Source organism: Furipterus horrens, unplaced genomic scaffold, assembly GCF_987537825.1.
Source record: "Furipterus horrens unplaced genomic scaffold, mFurHor1.1.pri manual_scaffold_5, whole genome shotgun sequence".
In the NCBI taxonomy this organism is placed as follows: domain Eukaryota; kingdom Metazoa; phylum Chordata; class Mammalia; order Chiroptera; family Furipteridae; genus Furipterus; species Furipterus horrens.
The window spans coordinates 127,234,413-127,249,473 of NW_028327175.1; the positions used below are offsets into that span (position 1 = coordinate 127,234,413).

Consider the following 15,061-nt stretch of genomic DNA (forward strand, 5'->3'; position numbering starts at 1 on the left):
GCCAGCCAAGGCTCCTATTTTTTAATTTATTTTTTACTTACCTGCCTCAGTTGTACCAGAACCCCTCAGAAGGGCTGATACATTGCTCTTTTAAACAGCACAGTTTTTCCTCAGCCAAGATAATCACCAGCTATGAGCTAGGAGAGATACAGCAGGAAACAAAATTTCATCTTTATAATGGATAAAGCTGATGTTGGAAAATGTGGCAAATAAGTATTGGCCAGTGGCTTCCTGATACTGAACCGCAGAATCAGGCAGATTTACCTGCCACCTAGGGTGTTGCTGGCACACCCGTGTCTTTCCCACTAGGAGTTTCTTCTTTAACACTTAGATCAGGTAGGAGCAGAGCTGAATGCGGGCTGCCGTCTAATATAAGCAGGTAGCACTCAAGAGCAAAGCAGGAGGAAGGGGCTTCTTTCTGCTTCCTCTCCCAGAGTCACCTGTTGGATATATTATTTCACCCACCCTGGGGAGAGGGGCTAGAGTATTATCTTAATTAATTGAGCTCCCTTGCAGGGAAGGAAGCTTGAGGTGCGCAGAAGCTGTGTCTCCTCCTCAGCAATATGTGGACAGTGAAATTGTCTGCAGTACTCTCCCTGTGATGACAGAGATGAGATTTCTCAGATGTTGGGGATGGGGGGAATCATGGGATGGAGGGTTGCTATAAAGGGAATACTGGCATGGGACAGCAGTTGGATGGGGAGTCACTGTAGGCTTCCATTGTGCGGGTGCGGGGGGTGGGTGATCATCCATTGCTAAAATATTTCTTGCTGAGGCAGGAGAAAGGAGCTTGAAGAAGAAAATGCTGTACACTTACATGGTGGGTTCTTTCTGAGCTAAGATCTTACCACCCTTTTACCTATTGTCTTATAAAGTTCCCATACAGTTGTAGCCTAAACTCTGAAACTAATTGCCGTGTTACTCAAACCTGCAGTCATGTATTTGGGGCTGATTAAGGAGAACTCCTGAGGCCCAGACTCTGCGGGTCCTGGGTGTGTGGTGAACTAAGCTCTTTTCCAGATGGTGTATGAGAGGTGTGAGAAGCTGCGGCCCACGCTGTTCCGGCTGGCAAGTGACACCATTGATGATGATGATGCGCTAGGTAATGGTTCTTTTTCTCTCAGCGCAGGTAGCACTCCAGGGGCAAGGCAGGCATGCTCCTACCTGTTGTGCCTCAGTGGTGCCAGGAGCAAGGTAGAGTGGACCTCATAGGCTCATGCAGGACATGCCCTAAGTTGACTTAGAACTGCTTTCTAGAAGAATCTAGCCTTGAGCAAATCAGCAGCTGGTCTGAAAGCATAGAAAGGGGAGGAAATGTACCGTGTAGATTGAGTGTGAAGGCAAGAGAAGAAAGAAGATAACTGCTGATGGCTTGAAGAAAGGCTGGACATCCCACAGAGGCCATGAAAGGTCAGCAAATGGTCATCTTGGAGGTTCCCCCAACCTGAGTGCCTTCAAGGGCTCCGTAGGTAACCTGAGGAGTCAGGCTGATGAGGCAGGGAAGGGACAGTGGTAGGGAGAGTGGAGAATTTTAATACCTGAACAGGGTATTAAAACATTTAAAGTTTTTTTTTATTTTTTAATTGAAAATCTCAAAACATAGCAAAAGAGAGAATAGTAGAATAAAATCCTGTTGTGTACTCTTCAGCTACCAACAATCACCGTCTTTAGATCTTGTCCCCCACCCAACCCCCATTCTGTTTTGAAGCAGATTCCCAACATTTCAAAATAATTAAATATTCATTGTTTAGAGTTCCTGGCATTTCCCTCTTTAACCATCTCTTGCTTCTTTGCTCCCCTCCTGTTTAAACAGCGTTCTAAATCAGACTCAAAGAAAAGCCATACATTGAAATTGGTTGATATTTCTTAAGTCTTGCAATGGACGGTCCCCCATTCTCTCCTTAATTTTTGCATGAAAAACACATCCTTTGACTTGTAGTTTCTCTTGATCTCAGTTTTCTGATGGCATCCCCCATGGTGTTTTTTAGCATATTTTTTATAAATTTCTGATATTTCTTATACATTGGATCAGGGGGCTTGACCAGTTTCAGGTTCAATTCGGATAGGGGCAGGAGGAAGCAAGAATACTTTCATAGATGGTGTTCAGAAGGCACATGGTGTCTGGTTGGGGACAGGAAGTAAAGAGTTGGCCACTGCTGCAGAATAATCTTCTGGCACTTTGGCTTCCATAGCCCCTGGTCCTGTGCTCTTCCCTTTCTCTCCCAGGAGAGATTTTTTGCAGGTAAACCAGACCATGAGATACTCATGTAGTTTTTGAGATCTGGGTGTAAGTATATTTTCAGGACATTTTATTTTAGACATTAAATTTTTCTCAGGAATTCTTGATCTGTATTTAGATTTTATAAAGGTAGATTCATGTACCAATTTGTTCTCTACATACTTAAAAAATTTTCAACAACTGAATAAAGTACCACAATTAAAAAAAAAATTCGTATCCACATTGATAAAACAGCTGTTTTAATTTTAGATTAATTAAAATGAAGTTTTAGTTCCTTAGTTGATGGAGCCATATTTCAACGGTTGGCCATCGTGTTGGACAGTACAGGCACAGAAGGTGAAACATTTGGTTCCTCCTATGTCATCTGTAAAAATACTGAGACATTTATATTTTAAAATCTTTTATTCATTTATTTTTTAGAGGAGAAGGGAGGAAGACAGAGAGGGAGAGAAACAGTGATGTTTGAGTGCTACATCGATCAGTTGCTTCTCACATGCCCCCAGCTGGAACCTGGCCCACAGCCCAGGCATGCGCCCAGACCAGGAATCAAGCTGGTGACCTTTTGTTCACAGGCTGGTGCTCAGTCCACTGAGCCACACCAGCCAGGGTCCTCCTATATCTTGAGAATTGAAAGTGTTGGTGTTCAGGGATTGAGTCACTAGATCTAATAGAGGAACCTGATCACAGGATCTGGGGGGAAGGGGCATAGATATACTGAATCTGGCAGAGCCATGTGACAGCTGTGTGGTGGCATGGCTTAAAAAAGACTGAGGCTGTTGGTAGCCAAACCTGGGGATTCTGAGTTTTCTCTTGTTCTTCAGTGGAGATTCTCCAGGCAAATGACCTCCTCACCCAGGGAGTTCTACTGTACAAGCAGGTGATGGAGGGTCGTGTCATCTTTGGGAACACAGTGAGCAGCACAGTGGGAGACATACCTGTCTCAAGAGGTATGTACAGAGAGCCTCTCCCCTGCCCTCTGCCTTGGTGCAGACAGACTGCAAATACCAGAAAAGATGATCCTCAGAATATTCTGGGTTATGTTGTAGAAATGAGAAAATCTGCCCTATTTCTCTTTCCTGCAAGAACTGCTACACATGCCTTGATGAGTTGACTGCCGGGCTGGACCCCAGTTTGGTTATAAACAGAGGCAGGTGGCTATATTATGCACAGGTTTAGATTCCACTTCTCACGAGTGCTTACTTAGGGGAGCTGGAGACCAAGAAAGTGATCTTCAGTGGTTCCTGATGCCAGGCTAGCTGCATCAGATTCATCTGTAATACTGGTTAAAGTGCAGACTCTTAAGTTCCCTGGCTTTGACCTTCTGAATCAGGATTGCTTAGAGCTAGGCCTGGGCGTTTGCATTTTTATCAAGCCCTGAAGGTGGTTCTGATTAGCTGCAGTTAGAAGCCTCAAAAGGGCTCTGAACTGGAGAAGCCAGCTCTCTTGTGACCAGGGTGAATGGACTGTCAGAGGAAGACTGGCTGCTGGGTAGGAAGGCAGTCCTCTGGCTCCCTCATTCTAGACGCCAACTCGGGCTGTAAGTCAAGCCCTTCTCCTGAGGTGGTTCTTCTAGGGGCATGTTGAGGGTCAGGTGATGTGATATATTTTGATTGGAAGGAGGCCTGAGGAAAGCTGACAGGCTTTAAGTGGAGACTTGGCTCTCATTCTCCACTGACTTGCCTTTCTAAATCTATTTCTAGTCTTTCAGAATCCAACAGGCTGCATGAGGAACTGCCTAATGGACTTGGAGGTAGACAGTGCATCTGAGCTGGCTGGGACTGTAGCACCATCTCTACTTCATCAGGATCTGGCAGCCTTAGGTGAGGGTGGTTGTTTGGGGAGTAGGCACAAAATGGTCCTGACTCCCAGGGAGAGTGAGTAAGCTGATTCCCCTTGGGAGAGAGAACATTCCTGTTTTAGAGGGAATTGAGTATATTGGGAAGCTCAGAGAGGTCCTCTTTCACTTAGTCTCAGATCTGCCATGGATGAGGTAAATGACTTTGGCTATTTTGCTTTGCCTAGGCTAAGTGGTCTAGAAAGGGTGGACATGGGGTCGCTATCCAGCTCCTATCAGGTAGTTACTGGCGTGCATCTTTCTCTGTTCCTTCCTTGCAGGAATCAGTGATGCTCCAGTTACTGACAAGGTAAGGAAGCTCTTCCCAGGGGCTGCAGAGAGCGAAGGGGAGGTCCCTTGAACCTACTTTCAGGAGGACAATGCTGCCAAGGGGAAGGGGAGGGCTATAGCATAGCCTAAGGGTTTGCTTGCAGACTTCGAGGCCAAAAGCTCTTCCTCAGCTCTACTGTCTGGATGGAAACCCCAGAGGGAAGACATCCTTTTCTTCTTGTACCCCTACCCTGTTCAGTAGTATCCTCCTGCTTACTGAAGGTCTACTTGAAGTCATGTTCTATTGACCTTTCTTGTCCACCTGCCTCAGGCAGTGTAGTCAGCCTGGGCTGCGGTGGTTTGGTGGGGTTGAGAGAGCTATGCCGTGATATCACCATGGCTCATGGTCATTCATACTTTGGCCTTATTTATTTATTTATTTGTTTATTTTTGGTGTCCTGACTGGGAATCCAACCGGTGACCTTTCACTTGTGGGATGACACCCAACCAACTAAGCCACACTGCTCAGGGCCTGGCCTTACTTTAGCCGTTCCTGGTTTGGCAGGTTGCTGGACAGAGCTGCTGTAAAGAAGAGAGGAATCCTGCCAGCACACTGCCAGGTAGTGGTGTTCAGAGCCCGTCGGTAGAATGGAGCTTGCTGGACCTCCTCTCCTCACAGCCACCCTCGGGCCCTCTGTGAGTCTGTGGGCAGGGGAGGGTGAGGAGGGCTCCTGTGTGCAGCTCACATTCATGGCACCAGGGCTGGGGTTACCTTCCAAGGCAGGTAGAGCCCTCCTGGTCTGGAGGGGCTTCTTTGTCTCCCCTCTTCTCCTTTTACTCCCATTGTTGGCCAGGACCTCTGGAGGTTTTTTTAATTAAGCAGTAGCAGTAGTAGATAATGATGTTTTTGTTGTGTATAGGTTGGGATTTTTTTTTTCCGGTTATGATTTAATTTGAAATGAAGCAAAATTTGATCACTAGAGAAACAGTTAATATAGAAACTCCCAAATAGCCCCTAAAGACAATGAATGTTCCTTCTTTGCTTTTTCTCTATACATGTAGTAATGTGTTATTATCTCTTGATTTTTACACAAATGAGGTCATAATTTACACACTGTCTTCCAGTGTGGTTTTTTCATATCACGTTAATATCTTTGATACATTTTCATGTCAGTTTATATAAATCTGTCTCATTCTTTCCAATAGTTATATAGTAATTCATGTATACATGTATTTAATATTGCTCTTGTGGATAATTATGTAGCTTCTAGTTTGGAGGCATTTGGGTAATGGTTATAGTTTAGATTTCCTAAAAGTAGGTAGAGGTGCTTCCAGCTATGAATATGAATCCCATTTCCCTAGATTCTGTCCCTTTGCCTCGGAAATACTGGAGCAGTTTGCCTTCTCTCAACAGCCTGACTGCCCCTGCCCCTGGTGGTGAGAGACCGCAGGGCTCTGGTGGCAGTAATGTGTCGGGAAGTCTCACCTGTTGGCATCCAGCCGGTTTTCTTCCCAGTTTACTCTCTCTAAATCACTCCATAGGGGCCAGTCATCGTTCTGATTTTGGTGGGTTACTTCTGTCTGGACTTAATGTTTTCAAATTATATTGCAAATGGATAAAATCATAAAGAAGTATGAATGAAGTGGTCCATGTAACTTGTGTTATGATCTTCCTGGTTTACTTCACTCTGTGTGCAGCTGAACCTGACTGAGCCTGACAGGTACATTAATTACCTTAATAATAATAGCTTTTGTTTATTGGGTCCTTATTATGTCACACATTCCACTAAGTGTTTATCAAACATTTTTCTCACTTAATTCTTATGACACCCTTAGAAAACTGAGGCATAGGTTAAATTACTTGTATATAGTCACATACCTCTAAAATACACAGATATATGCACATATATATATATTTCTTTTTTCCCCCCCTTCTTATCTTGTTCTTCAGAAAGCCTAATAACAAATTCCTGGAATTGTTGCTAATCTTGATATTTTTAATTTTTAATTTTGCAGGAATTATATTTCACAGAAAAGTATCCCCAAAGAAGTGCCACCAGGTACCAAGTCAAATCCTGGTTGGTCCTGGGAGGCTGGCCCATTGGCTTCATCCCCATCATCCCAGAATACAGCTCTGGCTCAAGTGTTTGTCCCTTTGGAGTCTGTTAAGCCCAGTAAGTACAGTTTCACCCTGTCCCTGCCCCCCACATTAGATGCCCACTTTATCCCCTCTGGATTTGTAGGGATGGTTCTTAAACTGGGGAAGATGAGTGGTGGAAATTTTGCCTTAGGGCAGAGAATAAGGAGGTGACTTCATTTCTTTTAGTTAATATCTTCCTGACTGTTTTCTCTGTCTTGGGGTGGACGCTGTGAAGGGTATTGGCAGTCAGGATTGAAGAAGGGAGCTTGAGTGTGCTTAGGGTTCATTCATTTGGAATCCAATAAGGGAGTGTTCAGTGTGGTCTGAAATAACTCAGAAGAAGTGGAATTAGAAGGAAAGGAACAATTTGCCTGGCCAATTCTATGGATCTCCATTAAGGCAGGGGAGTAGATGTTACCCCTCTTACAAAGGAAAGGAAACTGAAGGCCCAGCTAAGTAAAGTGACTCTGTGCCTAGCACTGGTATGTGAGCAGGAAACAACTGTGCTTTAGATCTGGGGCCTGGCCCTGTTCTGTGGACACAGGGCCCTGCTGTGGCTTGGTGTGGTGAAGTCAGACTGCAGAGGAAGTTAAACACTCAGTAAACTGTGGGAACCCTTTGCGCACTTACTTTGTTCATTTCGATTTAAAAATAATTCACCCTGGCTGGTCTGGCTCAGTGGATTGAGTGCCAGACTGCTAACCAAAGGGTCTCTCTGGTTTGATTCCCAGTCAGGGTGTGGGCCAGGTCCCCAGTAAGGGGCGTGTGAGAGGCAGTCACACATTGATGTTTCTCTCCCTCTCTTCCTCCCTTCCCCTCTCTAAAAATAAATAAAATCTTAAAAAATAAATCCATGTTCAATGTTAGTTGCCTGGTTTTGATAATTGTGCTATGGTTTTATAAAATGTTAACATTTGAGGAAGCCGAGTGAAGGGTATATGGGAATTTTTTGTTACCTCTGCAACTTTTCATAAATCTGAAATTATTACAAAACAAAATAAAAAAATTAAAAGAAAAAATATACATGTTCAATGTAGAAGTTTTAGAAAAGATAGACGAGACTAGAAAATTAAAATCATCTGTAACATTAACACCCAGAGATAAAAGTTCTGTTAATGTCTGAATGTATTTTCTTACTCTTTTATTTTTTTATATATTTTTCCTCACCCGAGGACATGCTTATTGATTTTAGAGAGAGGAAAAAAGGAGGGAGAGAGAGGAGAGAAACATCAATCGGTTGCCTCTTGTACACACACTGACCAGGGACTGAACCTGATACCCAGGCATGTGCCCTGACTGGGAATTGAACTCGCAACCTTTCTGTTTATGAGATGATGCTCCATTTAATTGAGCCACCATGGCTAGGGCACATAAGACCATATATTTTTAAGTTAGTTGGCACCCTAATATATATAGAGTGTTTTATATCCTGCTTTATTTACTATTAAAAACCATAGCACCTTTTTTAATGCCCTTAATTGTTTTTCAGAACTTTGATTTTTTTTAAAAAATGAATTCAGCCCTGGCTGGTGTGGCTCGGTGGATTGAGTGCTGTCCTGCACACAAAAAGGTTGCTGGTTTGATTCCCAGTCAGGGCATGTGCCTAGGTTGGGGGTCAGGTCCTCGGTTGGGGATGTGTGAGAGTCAGCCGATTAATGTTTTTCTCAGACATCGATGTTTCCCTCTCTCCCTCCTTTCTTCTTTCTCTAAAAATGAATAAATGAAGTCTTCAAAAAAAATGAGTTCGTACATAATACCACTAAATAGATGTACCATAACTCGTTTATTCAATTCCTTCTTTTTATGCTATGATGCCCCACAAAATTTATTTAAAAATTTGTTGTTGTTGTTTTTAAGATTTTATTTATTCTTTAGAGAGAGAGAGAGGGAGAGAAACATCAATGTGTGGTTGCCTCTCATGTGCCCTATAATGGGGGACTTGGCCTGCAACCCAGGCATGTGCCCTGACTGGGAATCAAACCAGTGACCCTTTGGTTCACAGGACAGCACTCAATCCACTGTGGAACACCAGCCAGGGCAAAAAAAATTTTATTGTTATTCTATTACAGTTCTCCCAGTTTTTCCCCCTTTGCCTTCCTCTACCCATTCCACCCCCTGCTCCTTCAGTAAATCCCCACACTGTTGTCCATGCCCATGTATTATTTATACATGTTCTTTGACTTGTCTCTTCCCTTTCTTCCATCAGTATCCTCCTTCCCCTGGCTCTGTCTGTCTGTTCCACGTTTCCATGTCTGTGGTTCTGTTTTCCTTTTTAGTTTATTTTGTTCATCAGATTCCTCGTATAAGTGAGATCTTATGGTATTTGTCTTTCACCTACTGGCTTATGTTACTTAGCATAATATTCTCCAATTCCATCCATGCTGTAGCAAAAGGAAGGAGTTCCTTCAACCTTTCTGCTGTGCAGTATTCCATTGTGTAAATGTACCACAGTTTTTTGATCCACTCATCTGCTGATGGGCACTTAGGTTGTTTTTAGTACTTCACTATTGTAAATAGTGCTGCTATGAACATTGGGATGTATATGTTCTTTTGAATTGGTGTTTTGGGATTCTTAGGTATATTCTGAGCAGCGGAATCACTGGGTCAAAAGGCAGTTCTGCTTTTAATTTTTTGAAGAAATTCCATACTATTTTCCATAGTAGTTGCACCAGTCTGCATTACCACCAACAGTTTCCTTTTCTCCACATCCTCGCCAGGACTTCCTTTTGATTGATTTGTTAATGATGGCCATTCTCATAGGCGTGAGGTGATATCTTACTGTGGTTTTAATTTGCATCTCTCTGATGACTACTGATGTTGAGCATCTTTTTCTAAGTATATTTTATTGATTATGCTATTATAGTTGTCCCATTTTTTACTTCCCCTTTGCCCCCCTCCACCTGACACCCCCTTTTCTCCAGCAGTCGCCCCCACCACCTTAGTTAATGTCCATGGGTTGTCCATATAGGTCTTTGGTTTCTCCATTTCCTTTACCATCTCCACATCTCCCAGTCCATTTTGCACCTACCAGTTATGCTTCTTAATCCCTGTACCTTTTCCCCCATTCTCTACCCTTGCCACTGCCACACCACATCCTCTCTGCCCCAGGCTCCGCCCCTCCTACCTGTCTGGATTTGTATTTCTTCTTTATATCTTTGTTTGTTGGACTTCCATGCAGCTCGATTTTCTGGAACTTCTGGTTTTCTCTAGTTTTGAGGGAGTTGTATTCCTTCTTAGTTGTAGAGGGAGATGCAGCGTGTCTGTCTAGGCCTCCATCTTGGCCGGAAGTCCGATTTTTCTTTATTTCACTTAATGTAACCTTCATTTCTTCCCTTACGCATTTGCTTTACTTAATCATTTCTCTGAGCATCATTATCACCAGTGTTTTGAACTCTTCATATGATAGGTTGGCTGTCTCCTTTTCATTTAGTTCCTTTTCTGGTGTTTTGATCTGCTCCTTCACCTGAGCCATACTTCCCCATTTCCTCAATTTGGCAGCCACCCTGTGTTTGTTTCTGTGTATTAGGTAGAATTTGCCGCACCTGTTTCATTGTAAGGGGTGATTCCTTTCACCGCTTTGTGGCACTGTATGTGGGGAAGGGTCAGAGAGGGAACGATGCCACTTTCTCAGCACTCATCCCTTTTCTAGTCGCTTTACCCACTTCCAGAATGCAACATGCTCCCCTCTAGCTGTTGCCCAGGTGATGGTTCCCAGAGTGGGGGGGAAGGGGTTTATGTATGTTCTAGGACTGTGGGGGGCCCTCTAAATGGAGTCTCCTGAGAGAAGGGCAGTTTCTTTCACTTCTCCAACCCTCACTGGTTTTCATAGCTAGAAGCTATGAGGCTTTATTTTCCTGGTGCTGCAACCTTAGTTGTACAGTTGGTCTAGCTTGGCGCTGGGATAGCTCCCTGGTGTCCGTTCCAGCTTGTATCTGCCACATGTGAATGTGGGACTGCTCAATCTGCCAGCTGAAGACACAGCTACAGCCTCACCTCCACTACACTGTGTCCTCTCACCCTTGCTCCCCATCTCTGCCCTTCCTACCCATCTAGGTGAATATTTCTTCTTTGAATCTTTGGTTGTCAGACTTCCATACACTTCGATTTTCTGGCAGTTCTGGTTGTTTTCTGTTTCAAGGTAGTTGTAATCCTTATGGTTGTGCAAGGAGGAGAAACATGTCTACCTATGTCTCCATCTTGGCTGGGACTTCTGAGCATCTTTTTATACGTCTATGGGCCATCTGTATGTCCTCAGAGAAGTGTCTATTCAGGTCCTTTGCCTATTTTTAAATTGGATTGTTTGTCTTCCTGTTGTTGAGTCGTGTGAGTTCTTTATATATTTTGTCTGATGTATCATTGGCAGATATGTTCTCCCAATATGGTCAGTTCCCTTCAATTCCTTTCTGAAGGATAATTTGTTTCCAGTTAAAAACAGTGCTATAATGAACATCTTTGGACACCTATTTTTAAAACTTTCCTGATTATTTCAGATGGATATATTCTTAAAAGTAGAAATGCTGGGTGTAGACATTTAACCATTTTTGATCTATATTGTCAAGCTCCCTTCCAGAAAAGGTTGCCTTAACCCAGTACCCTCAACCATGGTCCCTCATGGGTTTTCTCAGTCTTTTGATTCTTGGCAGTTTCATTGTTAAACTATGTTTGTATTTATTTTTAACTGTAATTTTATATTTGCATTTTGATAAGTGATGGCTGGCATGAGTCAAGGAGTCGTTAAAATTTTTTCCACATTGTTAGCCAGATGTCTGCCACTTATTAATCAGCCACCAGTTTTGAAATATATGTTCTTAACATGTTACATTCTCATATTTAGGTCTGTTTTACATGCTCTGTTTCATACCATTTTGCTTGAATTGCTGTTTTGCACATTATCTGAGTATTTATTAATGCAAATAGCTGTACCTCCCTCTTTTTTTTTTAATGGTTAGTCTTATGTTCCCTGCACCCCCCAAACTAGCTTTAGAATCATTTCCTAGCCACATTAAAATAGTCATTTTAGGATTTCTATTGGAATGCCACTAAGCCTATTAATTTGAAGAGATCTGCTATCTTTACGGTTTTGCGAAGTTAAATATAGGAGGAGTATGTATGTAATCATACATAAGAAAAGGGAAGGACACAAGCCCAATTGTTAGCAGTGCTAATATCTGGGTAGAATTAAGGCTGATTTTTATTTTGTTCTTTAATATTCTGTATTTTCCATAGTGTTCATACATTATTTTAATCATAATCATACCCCCCTTTTAAAAAGTTCTAATTAATAAAAACAAAAAACTGGTAATGTGTTTAGGATGGTTGGATGGTGGTGGGAGAGGTTGGTTTGGAGAGTCATGAAATGTCCAACTAGAAACAGTGAGGACTTGGATTATGGGAGTGCAGAGGGTTAAGCGTAAGAGTTGCTCTGACCAGAGTAGCAACAGCATTTGGTGAGACCCTACAAATCTCTTCAGGCTTGGCTCTCTGGAGATTGTAACAGTGCTAACCCTTTTGGTCGGCCCTTCTCTACCAGGCAACCTTCCTCCGATCATTGTTTATGACCGGAATGGATTCCGAATTCTGCTCCACTTTTCCCAGACTGGGGCCCCAGGCCACCCCGAGGTGCAGGTGCTGCTGCTGACCATGATGAGCACTGCCACTCAGCCTGTCTGGGACATCATGTTTCAAGTGGCTGTGCCAAAGGTGAGCCATCTGTTGGCCAACTTCTTTGAGCTTATCAATAAAGGCTATCATTTATGAGCACCAAGTCTTTTGCTGACACATTAGCTGTTAGTTAGGTATAAGGACAGAATCTTCACTCAAAATAGTTTTAAGATAAAATGGGAACTTTATCGGCTCATTTTGCCTCAGATTACTGATGTCTGGATTCAGGTAGGTTCTTACATGATACCTTAGAATCTGTCTCTGCCATCTGCTGACTTTGCTTACCTCTTTGGAGCCTGTTTCCTGGCAGTCTCCACAAAGTAGGAAGATTGTACCAGCAGCTCCAGAATTAGATGGTCCTTAACCCTTTCATCTCAGAAAGAAACTCTCCTATGCTATATACCTGAAACTAATACAAAATATTGAATGTAAGCTGTAATTGAAAATATTAAAATATTAAAAAATTTTTTTTAAAGATTAGATTAAATAATGAATATGGAAGGAAATGAAAAAGAAACTCTCATTTCACATGAGGCATGCACATGGATTGCCCAAGAAAAGGAGAGGATTGGCACTGTGGTCTTGTTACTTGCATACCTTGGCAATAACTTATGTTCAGAGATATGAGGTATTCTGACCAATTTGGATATTAGGTCCACCCCTTTCAGTGGGAGTGGGGCCCCACTGAATAACGGCCATACAGGAATCATACCGAAATCATAAGAAATGGGAAATGGGCATGTCCTGATCCACCTTTTCTAATCCTTATGACAACTGTGTGGGACGAGTGCTATTGTTACTTCTGTTTTATAAATTATCAGTCTAAGACTCAGAAAGGTTAAATATTTCACCCAAACCCTGGCTGCTGTGGCTCAGTGGATTGAACACTGGCCTGCGAACCAAGTGTCGCTGGTTCAATTCCTAGTCAGGGCACATGACTAGGTTGCATGTCAGGTCCCCAGTTGGGGGCATGTGAGAGGCAAACGCACATTGATGTTTCTCTCCCTCTCTTTCTCCTTTCCCTTCTCTCTAAAAACAGATAAATAAAATTAAAATAAAATAAAGCAACCTTGTTATAAATAAATAAATAAATAAATAAATAAATAAATCTGCTAAAGAAATTTTTTTTCACCCAAGGTCATAGAACTAGTGAGAAGCAGAGTTAGCATTCACCCCAGGATGCTCCCTTGCTCTGCATGTGCCTCTCAGAAGCCAAGCACTGACATATATCAGGCACATTCTATACATGGGAGGAGTGGTCTTTTGGATCCTGTCATCGATGGGTGGGGTGCAGGTCAAGTGTTGCTCTTCACCTGATCTCTTTATTGAGCTGTCATTTACTAGGAATGAGCTATATCTTGGCTTCCCCCATTCCCTTATAGTCAATGAGAGTGAAACTGCAGCCTGCATCCAGCTCCCAGCTCCCGGCATTCAGTCCTTTGATGCCTCCAGCCGTGATCTCTCAGATGCTGCTACTCGACAATCCACACAAAGTAGGTTCTGGTATCTTTAACAGCAGGGAGATGGGGCCCTGAACTGTGGGTTGGCAGCTTGGGAGGTGGACAGAAGTATATTGAGGTCTTGCTCTGAAGTCTCTGGTGTGGTTGGGAGCAGTGGTGGATTGGTCCCTGCTGGAGTGCATTTTTTTCTGAGGCTTATTGAAAGAAGACCCGTAACCAGATCATCATAGCTGGGAATCAAGGGAGTGACACAAACTCTTTCTAATATGACAAGTCCTAAAGGGTGGTGCCTGTCTGTCGTCCTCAGCTGGTCTCTGAGAGTGTTCCAGCTTAGGAATGCACAAGTGGGAAAGGACTTGCAAGATGTATGCCTGGCTCCCCTTGTGTTTTAGTCTCCGGGGGTGCTCTGTCACAGTTGTGTGAAGCCCTTATTGGGCTTGAGTTAACCTGAATACACTTTTTTATACTGGATAGGGAAAAGTTTTTACTCTGTGCTGGTCTCTCTATTGCTCCTCACTAATTTTCCATCTTATATCTTTGCCCAGGAGCCCATCCGGTTACGGTATAAGCTGACATTCAACCAGGGCGGACAGCCTTTCAGTGAAGTAGGAGAAGTGAAAGACTTTCCAGACCTGGCAGTCCTGAGTGCAGCCTAACATTTCACAGGACATACCCTGCCATTCAAGTTTAGGCAGTGTTGCTGTGCTGACTAGATAGGACTAATCATGGTAATCTAGTGCAAAGTGCCAAGAGCTATGTCCTGATTCAGGCTCTGGATGCTAGTTGCCAGCCTCTGACTTGTTCTGCGGGGGGTGGGGGGGATGGTGTGTGTGTGTGTGTGTGTGTTAGGGTGTGTGTGTGTGTGATAGGGTGTGTGTGTGAGATAGAGTGTGTGTGTGTGATAGGGTTCAGGGGAGGGAGGAACCAAACTTGGGATATGGGCACTATGGGAAGTGCTAAAACGTTTCTCATAGCCACGTGCTACAATCATATCTGTTTCTGTATATTTAGACACTGATAGCCCTGTTCAGGCTGGGTGTTTTATAAGCCAAAGCTGCTGTTGTTTTCATGTATTTTCATTCATCCACTCTGTGCCTTGTCAGCCTTCGAAAGTCTTTGCTGCTCTCAGGCTCTGTTCTCAGGGACCTTAAAAGGGACCTACCTAGTTGATCTTGGGGCAGAGTGTGTCTTCAGGGGCACACTTTTTAAACAGTAGACCTTATCTCCATTTCCATTGGAGAATGCTGCTTGCGTGTATTCTGGAAGATCTAAATGGAATGCTTGTTGTACTGTTTTCTGTGTGAGGGGCTGCCACTAGACCAGAGGACCATACCTGGTGGGCCAATCATGTCCTTTACCACTGTGCCTTAGAATCACCCATAGGTGGACCCTCCAAGCCAGAGGGAAAAGCAGATTCTAGGCTTTATTCAGGCCTCAGTTTCCGTGGGTTGTACAGC

At 43.3% G+C, this 15,061-nt stretch overlaps 1 protein-coding gene across 2 annotated transcripts in view; it reads left to right on the forward strand.

The window, feature by feature from the left end:
- The window catches only part of GGA2 (golgi associated, gamma adaptin ear containing, ARF binding protein 2), a 30,533-nt gene extending 16,120 nt beyond the window's left edge, over positions 1-14,413 (forward strand). Inside the window, exons 9-17 of one of the 2 annotated variants that reach the window (XM_090277751.1) lie at positions 1,021-1,102; positions 3,061-3,186; positions 3,940-4,059; positions 4,355-4,383; positions 4,909-5,039; positions 6,360-6,517; positions 12,014-12,183; positions 13,527-13,637; positions 14,150-14,413. In XM_090277751.1, coding sequence (XP_090133877.1) covers positions 1,021-1,102; positions 3,061-3,186; positions 3,940-4,059; positions 4,355-4,383; positions 4,909-5,039; positions 6,360-6,517; positions 12,014-12,183; positions 13,527-13,637; positions 14,150-14,260 — 1,038 coding nt within the window. In that variant the 3' untranslated portion in view covers positions 14,261-14,413. The remainder of the gene's footprint in view (positions 1-1,020; positions 1,103-3,060; positions 3,187-3,939; positions 4,060-4,354; positions 4,384-4,908; positions 5,040-6,359; positions 6,518-12,013; positions 12,184-13,526; positions 13,638-14,149) is intronic. The other variant, XM_090277752.1, reaches the window with a different exon arrangement.
- The last annotated feature ends 648 nt before the right edge of the window (positions 14,414-15,061 follow it).